This window comes from Lepidochelys kempii, chromosome 24, assembly GCF_965140285.1.
Source record: "Lepidochelys kempii isolate rLepKem1 chromosome 24, rLepKem1.hap1, whole genome shotgun sequence".
Taxonomy (NCBI): domain Eukaryota; kingdom Metazoa; phylum Chordata; order Testudines; family Cheloniidae; genus Lepidochelys; species Lepidochelys kempii.
Genome location: NC_136403.1, coordinates 3,568,143 through 3,580,285, shown reverse-complemented (window position 1 = coordinate 3,580,285; position 12,143 = coordinate 3,568,143). Strand labels below are relative to the sequence as shown.

General features: G+C 54.4%; 1 protein-coding gene across 1 annotated transcript; it reads right to left on the bottom strand.

Annotated features, from left to right (window-relative positions):
- Positions 1 to 4,667: 4,667 nt before the first annotated feature.
- On the bottom strand, positions 4,668 to 11,935 carry LOC140902491 (CD48 antigen). Its single transcript, XM_078850572.1, has 5 exons — positions 11,866 to 11,935; positions 9,209 to 9,388; positions 7,416 to 7,754; positions 5,927 to 6,223; positions 4,668 to 5,074 (listed from the first exon to the last, which is right to left on the bottom strand). The coding sequence occupies exons 1-5, from the start codon at positions 11,933 to 11,935 to the stop codon at positions 4,938 to 4,940; spliced, it is 1,023 nt and encodes a 340-aa protein (XP_078706698.1). The 3' UTR covers positions 4,668 to 4,937.
- Positions 11,936 to 12,143: the final 208 nt, after the last annotated feature.

The window sequence follows — 12,143 nt, the reverse complement described above, 5'->3', positions numbered from 1 at the left end:
ATTAAATCGTCACCTCCCCAGATTCAAATCCCCCTTGGGCTAGGGGCATTCCTAGGACATTGTCTCCAAATCTAAGGTCTGGCCTGTGCACGGGTTTAACTATGTCTGTGTGTCGATCAGCCCTAAACAAGGATCCACAGGGAAACCCCAAGAATGAAGGAACCCAGGGCTCGATCCTGGGCAGTGCTGAGAACCTTCAGCTCACATTGACGTCAATGGGAGCGAAAGACTCTGACCCTGAAAGGGGTCTCGCCCCCGATCTCCCATGGGACCTGGGAGGAGCTGGACGAAAGGACTTTGTAGGAAGAACTGAGAATCCTGCAGGATCCTGGGATGACTGAAGACAAAGGCCAAAGATCCAGGGCCGCTGTCGCTGTGAAGTCATTTGCCGCAGCGCAATGGTCTCACCACCCTTCTAAGCTGGTGGCGCTTTACACCCACTTTACAGAGGTCTAAAGAAGGGCACAAGACACAGGGTGGCAGAGACCTGGGCCCACCGAGGCCCCGCAGCCTCCAAGCCTGAGGGGAGCCAAGAGATCTCCACACTGATTGAGTGCGACTGACTAAATCAATTCCACTGGGGGCTGAAAAAGCCCTCTGAGCAGCTGCGGGAGAGAACAGGGTGGTCCTGTGAAAAGAATCACGTTCCAGAGAAGGGAAATATCCCCCTGTTGGGCTCGTCTATGTACCTGGCTTGCTGTTCTGAGGCACAGAATGGGGACATCCGAAATCCTCTGGAGGGAGGTGGCTGGGACGCCTGTTACCAAGTATTATCATCAGCAACAAAAAGGGATCTTGAGCCACAGACAATTGAAGTAGGGCCTGGCCCAGGGCAGCCGATGGAATTGCTCCCCACGACAGGTGCAAGAGTCACTGGGGTTTGCATCAGCCCCTTCTACTGAAGCCATCTGGCTGCTCTGCCATCTGGCTGGCAATCTGGGCTGGCTTATTCGACTCCCAGGGAAGTCAATAGAGGGTCTTTCCCTGAGAGTCGGCTCCCTTCAATCAATGGGAGTCTTTCCATGGGCTGAGGCACTTAACTTATCCAGTTTTCAGCACCTAGCGATCCCAGGGTATGCATGCACCTGTGGCCAGGCCCCAAACCTGGTTCCCTGATGCGCTTGGGAGCTGCCGTCTCTGAGAGCCGGGTGTCTCATGTGAACGATCAGCATCTCCATTGACCTCCGTGCACCCAGGCCGATTTACACGAGCTGTGGATCCGGCCCAACGCCTCTCCCAAGCAATGGTCAGTGGGATGTGCTCTAGATGCCTGCAGCGGACTGGAACTGAAACGCTAGTTTCCAACCGCCTCGTCTGTGGGGAAGTAGAGGGCAGACAAGCTACTTTGAGAACAGAGAAGTATTTGCAACCAGCGCTTTTATTATAGACTTGTTCAGGGAGCCAAATTCTGCCTACAGACATGTAGTCCAGCCAGCAACCCTGTGCAGTCCAGGCCAAGACTCAGTGGGGCCACAATCGGCAGGACACACTGTGAGCTGGGGGGCCAGAGGGAACCACAGGGTCTGACTGGGTCAGAATCTCCTTTATATTCATCACAGACTGGCCCTGTGTCTTCTCTACACGGAGGATGCCATTCCCATTAACTCTTAGGAGCGTTGCAAATTTGTATCTGCAAGGAGCACTCTGCCCAAACTCTCCTGCTTAGACAAAGCATCAGGCCCAGCTTTTACCAAAGGAGGTTGCTGGCTGCTGAAGCCATGGAGGGAGGCAAGCACCAAAAACAGGATGGCCACATGCGGGCATCACCCAGATGATATTCAGACCTATGGAACAATACTGGATGAACGAGCCCACTGGTCTGATGTGATCCAGCAACACTGCCAGTAAATAGGACAATAATGAAAAGGAGGGGGTCACAGCACGACCAAACACTGGACTAGATAGAACCATCAGTATTAACAAGAGGTTGGGGGGGAAGGGTGTCCAATGGATAAGGCAGTAGGCAATGAGACCCAGATCCTTAAAATCAACAGCAGTTAGGTGCCTACGTACCTTGGAGGATCTGACCCTGAGTCAGGGCTCCTGGGTTCGAATCCTGATTCTGCCAATGATTTGTGAGCCAGTTGCTTTGCCTCATTTTCCCTATGAAAGGGGGACACTAAACAGGGCTGGTTGAAAGTTTTCCTTCTACTCCTCTTTTTTTGCTGGAATTTGGGTTTTCGACTCCATGTAAATTTTGGCAGAAAGCATCTGCCATCCTAGAAACGTTTTTCATCAGAGCCCCGAGAAACTCAAAGAACAAATATTTTCCCAGTCCAGGACCACACGTATTTCAGGCTCCAACAAAAAATGTCTCCGTTTTCTGCTGAAAAGGATTTCCGCCCCCTTTCTGCTGACATTTTCCAGGAGGGGAGAAACTAGCTAATAATAATCCTGGCCCTCGGTAGCAAAGAGCTGGCTGAAAGAAAGGAAGTGTTTCTAACAAGAAGGAAAGATTATTTTTTGATTTAAAAAAATCGCTCCAGGCAAAAAAACAAAGGAAGAGCGTTGACATAATAGGCTGTTTTGTTTCAGAAGGACAAAGTGGGGGGAGGGGAAATGTCAGGTGTTTCCTGTTCTGCTCTCAGCGGTTCTGGAAATTCAAGGAAAATGATTCACCTGTTCCCAAAAGACTAATTAAGCCCTTCCCCAGCTGGAGCACCTTCCACCGGAGAATCTCAAAGCACCTTACAAATCCTAGGGTGAAATTCACCCAGGAGCAGAGGGCTGGCATAAAATCTAGGCACCAAATAAGCTTGTGCAGCTGCCCAAATATTCACAGCAAAGAATCCAGGACAACCCAGTGGCTTCGCATGAGGCCGCCATGAACCTTGAGCAAATTCACAGAAACTCTGATTTGTCTGGGGCTGGTTCCTGGATGGAACATCTGGGGACTAACTTGTGCAGAGTTTGCCCTTACCCACTGGCGAGAAGGAGGAACTGAAAGCTTCTGATATGAAGCTAGAAGCCAATGGGTGGAAACCACCATCTTCCAAAACAGCTGGGGAATGCAGTTTATAGAGAGGCTGGATGGCATGTAGTAAATGTCCCCTGATTCTTCAGAAAGGCAATGCACTGTTCTAGAAGGAAGAGAAACCAATCAAGGGAGGGTTGGCATCCTTCTGGCAGCTGATGCGGGTACAATTCTCTTTGGGGTCGTTAGATCTCGGCGTGTGCATGTTTGGACCAAACCGCCCATCCTGACCTGGTCCACGGGGCTTCTATTCCCATGTCAGCGCAGTCACTCCCTAACACCTGCCCCTACAGTGATGCCAACAAGTAAGCTGGACCCAGGAGGAGGGCAGCTGGGGTAGTTCATAGTGATACATAATTTACAGACAAACAAACACAGCACCAATAAGATGGGTGTCCATCATTGCCTAGCTATCCAGAACCCTAGACAGTACAGCCCAAAGGGACGACTGTGGCCATCTAATCTGACCTCCGGCGTAGCAAAGCCAGAGGGTCACCCAGTAGTTCCTGCACTGAGACCAACTTGTGAGTGAGCTAGAGTGGGTCTTGGACAAATGCAGCCAGTCTTAATTTAATGACTTCAAACACAGCACCACATCCCTAAGTAAATTGTTCCAAGGGTCAGTTACCCTTGTAAAGACGCGTATCTAGTAGGAATCGGTGGTTAAGTCTCGGGTGTTTAGGTTCTTAACTTCCATTGATTTCAATGGGAGGTAGACACCGAAATACCTTTTACAATCTGGGCATGAGTGCCTCAGATGTTAACAGTTGGGAGGCTCTGCTGCCTGGTCTGGAACCAGCAACCTACCCGTGAAAAGCTCTGCGGCCCGTTGCCAGCCCCCCGAGCTCTCCAGCTTCTCCACCGGCTGCAATATCCATCAGTGAGTCTCATGCAGAAGGCAGCTTGTCCTACAGGACCTGAGCCCTCCCTGGGTGAAATCCCACCCCTAGCGAGCCTGTGGGAGTTTCACCGTTGATATCCCTGGGGCCCGGATTTCACCCACAGTTGCAGCACACAATGGGTTAAAACAAAACCGAATGGGTAAGGCGTGAATAGGGCCTAGAGGGCCCCAAACAGAGAAGAGGTGGGGCAGGGGGATGAGATCCAGTGCGAACCCTGCCCTTGCATGGGAATGTGCTCTTCCCACCTTGCTCCAGGCTCAGCGGTTTTGCCTCTGCCAGCCTCTCGAGGCCGAGGGGCAGCCGCTGTGCCCCTCACTCTGCATTTGCAAGTGGAGGAGCAGATCTCGATCCCATCAGGTTCCAGGGGAGCAGGGTTCGGCTCAGAGGAAATGAAAAACATGTTCCAAACAACAAGCATGTTTCCATCCGGGGGCTGCCAGTGTGACGGGCACAAGACAGCACGGGGCTGGGGAAATTCGGCAGCTGCCGTGTCCCGTCAATCCATGTGAGAGCCGCTCATGACCCAGTCTCCACCCTTGATGGGCTGGAAGGAGGCACGAGTTCCCATGTGACAGACATTAGTCACTGGCTTCCACAGAGGGCTACCGAGGAGAACACAACGGAGAGACTGTATTGGAGACAACACTGTTCTATGCAAGTCAACGGATCTCCGGCATATAGGACGAGAGTGGAACTACCGGCTGTGCGATAAGGGCTTGTCTACATGGGGAGTTGACACCAGAACTGTGTCTGCGCTGTTATAACACCCCATGTGGAGACTCTATGCTGGAAGAGAAATGACTTTATTCTGGTGTAAACGACTTCCTTGGTTACACATAAACATCGACAATGAGGCCCCTTTACATGGCCCTGGAAACCTAGAGCAGCCTTAAAGTGAACGTAACTGTAATTTCTACCCCTTTTCATTCTACCCACTTGGTGCGGCCAGAATGATGCAAAAGGCCCTCAGGGTACGTCTACACTGCAGTGGTGAGGCCATCCTGCTGCAGCGCTGTAATGCCGACCATGGTACTGGCTGTTTCCAAGTCCTGGCAGGTACTTCAGCGGTGGAGGTCATTCAAGTACCTAGCTCGACAGACCGTCAGCTGCCCCTTTCCGTGGGCTGAATGCAGAGTCCGCCTTGCCTTCCCTGCACCATGCCTGGAACAGCTCCGCAGAGACCACAGGTTGAAACCTGCTGCATTAGAGAGAGAACCTTAGAGTCATTATGGAAATCCAACCACTTCAGCCAATCAGTGAGCAGGGCTTTGAATATGTATCACTAGACGCGTGGGTCAGTAACTGCATTGCTAATCCCAACTCAGCACGATACTTGAGTATTAAAGTACTCTCAACTATCCGGTACTTTTATTTCTCTTTACCGTGGAGAAACATCTCCTTTAGACAAAGCTTGCTCAGAATATTCTCCGATGAGCAGGAGATTCTGGGGACCAAGCTACACCTGGGGGTGAAATCCGGACTCCACAGAAGTCATTGGCAAAACTGCACTAGGGCCAGGATTTCACCTGATAGCCTGCTCCCCCCGCCTCCCCGGCAGTCCCAGTCGGCCCGTACACCTTCTCATTAGGGGTCTGCGGTACGAGGTTCGAGCCCAACCACCAGCGTTAGGGCGTTTTTCTGTGCAGCAGGTTCACAAGGACAATGGCATTGATCCCAGGAACAGAGCCACAGTAATGGCTCTCCAATGGCAAAGACTGGGAGCCGCTCCTGCAATGGGGAAAAGACAGAGTCAGGGGGATTGGACTGACAAGCCTGAATCCACATTTGCACTAAGACCCCTTTACTTTGCACTGGCAGAGTAAAGGGGCCTGGAAGTGGGAGTAAATTCCAGAGTTGCTCACTGCTTTAGCGGCGTACATGAACGAAAATCAGGGCTGCGGCCAGTGTATTTATTCCTCTGTCCGGGGACCTGGTTCTCCACTCAGTTACACTGCTGTAAATCAGGAGTGGCAGCACTGAGACCAGAGAAGCTAGGCTAGCATAAAGCCGGTGTAAATGAGCAGACAGACACGCCCGGCTGATAACTCACCTCCGCTTTGGCAGATGCTCTGCAGGTCAGGAGAGATGCTCTTCTGGTCCCCAGGGTTGCTGGCCGTGCAGGTGAAGGTAGAGTTTGGGCGGTTGGGCTGCAGAGACAGGCGGAGGGTCCTGCCATCAGGGGCCAGCTGGTACCGCTCAGAATCGCCCAGGCCTCGGGGTGGGTTCCCTCTCATCCAGGAGACGTTAACTTCTTCCCTGCCAGACGCCTGACACTGCAGAGTGACATTGCACCCATCGGTCGTGCTGGAGAGTGAGTGAATCCATATCTTTGGCATTGGAACGGGCTCTGCATTCAGAAGAAATAAAATGAGAATGAAAGACTCTGGGGGCCTGACTCTCATTGACACAGAAGGCATCTACACTGGGGAAAAAACAACCACCTGGCAGCTCAGAGCCCAGGCCAGCTGACCCGGGGGCCTGCTAGAGTGCTCAAAGGAGCAGTGGAGACATTCCTGCATGGGCTGGAGTTCGAGCTCTGAGACCCGCTCCCATCGCCAGACGTTAGAGCCTGGGCTCCAGGCCCGAGCAGGAAGTTCTACACTGCTATTTTTAGCCACTAGCTCAAACCTCAAGAGCCCGAGTGAGATGACCTGGGCTCTGAGTCAGGTGACCCGAGCGCTGAGACTGGCTGCCCTGGGCTTTTCTTTTTTTTTGCAGTGTAGATGTATCATAAGGGCTCTTTCCATGTCTCTGGCAGCACAAAAGGGCCTTACAATGGGCCCACTTTACACCCCTTGAAGGCTCCTTTGCACTGCCAGGGTGGGGTAAAGGGGCATTGATGTAAATGAGCAGAGCCTCAGGGAGGCTGCCACTAATGATGGGACAATGCAAGACAGTCTAAGGCTATGAATGGTTTGCAGGGGGCTGGGCAGAGCTGGGTGAATAGGGGATGTGACTCTTGGGGCACAGCTAAGAGATACAGGGACACCTCACGAGAATCAGATCTGAATCCCCTGGAGAGCTCCATCCTCCACCAAACGCACAGCAGGGGCTCCCTCTGACAGCTGCCTGGAGGTGTGCTTTGCTGCAACTCGTTCACAAGCAGTGAGCACCACTGTGCTAGCTTGGATGGCATCCGCAACAGAGGGGATAATTGTGCACAGGAGAGCCAGGGAACCGCTATGCAGGTAGCAGGGCCATCACGGCACGAACCCAGCATACAACGTGCAGCTGTGCACGTAACCGGGCCATCACAGCACAAACCCAGCAGCCCCACACAAGGGCTGGAGGGAGGTTCTCAGTTATGCAGAACTGAGGGCTGGGTGACAGCCTTCCTCCCGCACATCCTCCTCCCTGCCTCGTGCAGGCTGGGAAAACCCAACCCCAATGCACGTATTTCCTCCACAGGACACAAGCCAGGAGTTATTATCCACGGGGCCTTTTAATAAAAGCGAAGGAACACGCTTTTATTAACAGCCCTGAAAGATGATTTCACTTGTTCAAACTTCAGTTCAACACGGTTTTAAACAGTCACTTACCACAGACCGCGAGAAGAAAGGCCTGATCTTCCACAGTTGCTGGTACGATCTTAACCCGGGCCTCATAAACTCCGCTATCGCCCAGCTCCAGAGCCTTGATCCTCAGCAAGGTCACGTACATTGCTAGCCCCTGCTGAAATCTGTCGCTGGGATCGTGTCGCTCAAACTTCCCTCCATTGAACTCAGCCAGCTGGATCGTCACACCTGTCCCAGCACTGAAACTCCATTCGATTTCTTTTGCCTTTGTCCCGGGGGATAGATCCACAGACAGCACGACCAATCCTCCCAGAATCCCATTCACCTGGCGGCGGGGAGTCAGTGCTTGGGTTAATCCAGGATCTGAGAAACAGAGCCCAGGAGATCAAAGTTGCGGGGGGCAAGGGTGGGGGTGGCCACTGATTTCCCCACTTGCTGCAGCACAAGCCAGAGAGAACAAACTGACGGGAGTCCATCCCTATCCCCAGCTGCCGGGTCTGGTTTTGGCCTCAGAGCTGACACTAGAGACTTACCCTCGGTGTTTCTAGGGCAGCCATCACCGTAGCATTTGGGCACCTCACAATTATTCATGTTTTTATCTTCCCAACCCGCACTGTGAGGCAGGGCAGTGCCATTATGCCCATTGTACAGCTGGGGAAACTGAGGCACTGAGCGCCTAAGTGACTCACCCAAGTGTGTGGCAGAGCAGGGAATTGCACCCAGAACTTCCATCTCCTAGGCTAGTGCTCTAACCACTAGGCAATCCTCCCTCTCTGCTACTCTTTTCCACCCGCCCCCCCAAGAATCCCAATACCCTACTGTAGAGGGGTAGTCACCCACTCCAGCCCTGACAGGGTTAAAGCCAGCCCTGGGAAAGGGGTGGGGTGGGGAGAAAAGCCCAGGCTGATTGGGGAAGCAGCCACAGCTGGGCCACGCCCTAATCAGGGTGCAGCTGGGCCCTATAAAAGGCTGTGAGCCAGGCACTCAGCTAGTCCCTCTCTAACTGCAGAGAGGGAAGGACCTAGCTGCCTGAAAGCTAAACAGGAACTTGAGGGGGGGGGTAGTGCTGGGGAGCTCCCACCTGGAAACTCCCTGGGGTGTGGGGCTGCAAAGGGGCAGCCTGGGGCTGGGTAGAGACAGTAGGTCCTACCCCCCACCCCGCCTTGCCTATGATGACTGGCTTATACAGAGTGCAGTTGGCCCCAGTGAAAGGCAGTAGCCCATAGGCTGAGGCAAGGTGGGATTTGGGGGTTCCCTGGGGAGAGGAGACCCAAAGACTGAGGGGATACTGCTGTGGCAGAAACCCCCAGATAAAGGGGCATTGGGGTCCAGGAGGGACACAGGGGCCAGCAAGAGGCGGGACACTGGCGCTGCAGAGGCTGGTGAGCTAATTCCCTGGATGACCAGTGGGAGGCGCTGCAGGAGTGAGTCTCGCCTTGTTACACTTACATATCCATTTCTGTTCCCATCAAGCTCTGGGGATCAGAATGGCCTCCTGGTGACACCACCCCCGCCCCCCCCAGTCTCAGGGGAGAGAAACATCTCACCAAACTCCGGCACAGAGCTTGGGGATGGGGGGCTAGGCCCAGCAATTGTTCCTGGCAGGGAACCAGCTATCAGAGCAAGGAAGGAGCCCAACACAGGCTGGGCCAGATTCTGCTTTCAGTTACACTGGTGTAAAGCCAGAGTCGCTGAGCTCAATGGAGCGGTTCTGGATTTGCACCAGCATTAGTCTGGGCACAGGGGCTGTGGTTTCCAAGGTTCCCCTTGGCACGAGGTTGCCACATGTCTCACAGCCGTAATGCCCCATCACTCACCTGGGGCTTGGAGGGCTGAGCCAGGAGAGCAAGCAGGGGGAGCTGAGCACGGCCCCAGCCCATGCTCTCGCAGCAGGAGGGATTTGCCTCCTGGGAGCTTTGCTTCGCCCGTCGCCGCTGAAGAAGGCACTGAGATGACAGTCAACTCTACATAGCTGCAGCTCCCTTGGATCACAAGCTCTCAGTGTTACTTCCTTCACACGTCATTCTCTCTTTGCAACAGTCCACCTTGCCTCCCTCCCACCGCAGCGCTTTACGAACAGCAGCAGCTTTAGCCCCATCTGCAAAATGGCCAACCTGTGGGGAAACTGAGGCACAGAGAGCCCGGTGGGGTCTGGCTCCTGACCAGGTACTGTAGCGGAAAGGGGAGCGTAATGAGCCTCCCATCCTTTCAACCACTCACCCCTGGTCTCGGTCGCTGCCCTTCCCCCGGCCTGAGCACAAGAACAGCTACCCTGGGGAGGAGGAAGGGGAGGGCTCCCTGGCCCATGCTGCTTCCTCCAATGGGGGTTAGCCATGTTCTTATGCCGCCCCTGCACCGGGGAGCACCTGGAATTCAAGGTCCTGCACAGAATTCCCACTGGGTCAGTGCAACTGCAGCCCCCACCCTGACCCGGGCCAGTAGCTCTCCAGCCTTTCTGGAAGTGACGCTTTAGCCAGACACAAGCCATGGGCTCCGTGCAGGGTGACGGGGTGGAATTCTCTGGACTGTGCTAGGCAGCAGCTCCACCTCGGGTCCCTCCTGGCCGTCAGATCTGAAGCATACAGGCCTGATTTGTGACTGGCCCTAGCGGTGCCCAGCGCAAAACCGTTCCCCAGCATGTGCCTTAACCACAAACCCAGGCAGCCGCCCACTGCAGGGACAAGGGCCCCTGCTCGGAAATCCATGTGTTTGGCAGGCCCTAGCGCCCTTTCTGCCTGGATGGTCTCCTGGACAGAGCACTCCCTTCACGGGGAAGCCCTCGTTTTCCCCAACCCCACGGGGCAGCGTGAGACAAGGGGGCACCCTCCATGGGAGGGTCTGCCCGTATGGAGCAGCTTTGCCCAGGATTCCTGTGGGGATGGTAGAACTCCACGGACTCGCCAGCCCTGACTTGGCGGGGCTTGGGGGAGCTGAAGCGGTCACAGCACCTACGAGCATGACGGCTGCAATCGAGCTGGTCAGAGAGGAGGTGAAAATGAAAACGGTCCCACGTGGACACATCTGTCTCCAGAGTCTTAGGGAGATCGGTGGCTCCGGAACGCCACCTCCATCTGGGTTCAAGTGAGAGAGATTTGAAAGCCATGGATGGAGCTGAGGGCTGGTAAAACGTGGTGCGTAAGTGATGAGTGTTTTAGAAAGGTGATGATAGGCCGCTGTGTATGGGGATGGATAGGTGGGTGTGTATGGGGGTAGCCGGATAGACAGGCAGCTATTCCTTGTTATCAAAGCCAACTCCCATTTGGCTGTACATTGCAATCATGCTTGTGTGACAGCTCTGGGTATTTTGTGCACGAACAGGCTGGCCCGGACCAAGGTCAAAACCACATCTCCCTGACAACAGCAACATGTCTCTTGTTGCCAAGAGCTGTGGTCTTGCTGAGACATTCAACTACTGGCCTGCAGGGTCCATCAGCCTGATTCCCAGCCCAGGGAAACCGAGGCCCCTTCATACCCCTCCGGCAGCATGAAGGGGCCTTGAAGACAGCATCAGTTACAGTCACACCCACGCTGCAGCTGTTTCAAGGGGCCTGAGCATCAACAGGGCTCAAGCCCAGAATCCCCACTTCATTCAGAAGCCTACATGTGAAGCCCATCTGTTCCCTTGTGTTCAGCTTCCTGGATCTCCCTCACCACCACCCTCCTTGTCTCTCCCCTCCCTGGACCATGTCACCCATGCTCTGCTGACTCTACAGGTGGCATGAGGCTGCTCCACCCTCCCCACTGATTGAGCTCCATGGATACCCTGATTCAACACAGCTCTTCGAGCCCCACAGCAGACTGCAAAGGGTTGTGCTCGCCCCTCTGCGCTGGGTAAGTTTCAGTAGCTCAGAATGGATGGTCTATTTAGCAACAACTTGAGAGCCTCCCCCTCCATCTCGCCAGCATAGCACCTCCCAGGAGGCGGTGTCCAGCTGGTCTCTCCCTGCTCTCCCTCCCCTGCTCCCTTCCTCACTTCTGTTGAATTCTTCTTTCGCTTTGTCCCATCCCAGGGCTGTGCCTCTCCCACACATCACACTGTGCTGGGCTTTCTCACCCACCCTGCTCCTTCCCATCTCTCTGCACTCACAGATCCAGCCCCAGGTCCAAGGTCCCTGAAGGCCAGCTAGGGACCTGTTTGAGTCTAAGCAGCCTCGTGATCCCCGATCATCGCAGGCATCCCTCACGCTAGCAGGTGAAGGGGCGCTGACATGTCATGTGAAATAGCCACCCACATGGCGCAAACTGATCAGTGCAAGACAGGAGAGGAACACAAAGCAGCTCTAAATTCACTGAACAAAACTGAAAGGAGAAACATTTCCTTTTACAGAGAACACGTCCATGTACCATCCATCCATCCAGGGTCTCCATCTATCCTCCCACCCCCATCCGCTTCTCTCTCACACACCTGTCCACCGTAGTGTTTAAACTCTGCTACTTTGCAACCTCCTCTTGCCCTTTTTAAAGCCCCCATCACCATAGTATGCAGACACTGAAACCCGCAAGCCTTCCTGGCCTAGGTTAAAGGCAGCAGAGTCCTCCGCCATCAGAGGGTTAGCTCTGCTGCCTAGCGGCCCCACGGTAGAAGGTGGGTTAGCTCTGCCGCCTAGCGGCCCCACGGTAGAAGGTGGGTTAGCTCTGCCGCCTAGCGGCCCCACGGTAGAAGGTGGGTTAGCTCTGCCGCCTAGCGGCCCCACGGTAGAAGGTGGGTTAGCTCTGCCGCCTAGCGGCCCCACGGTAGAAGGTGGGTTAGCT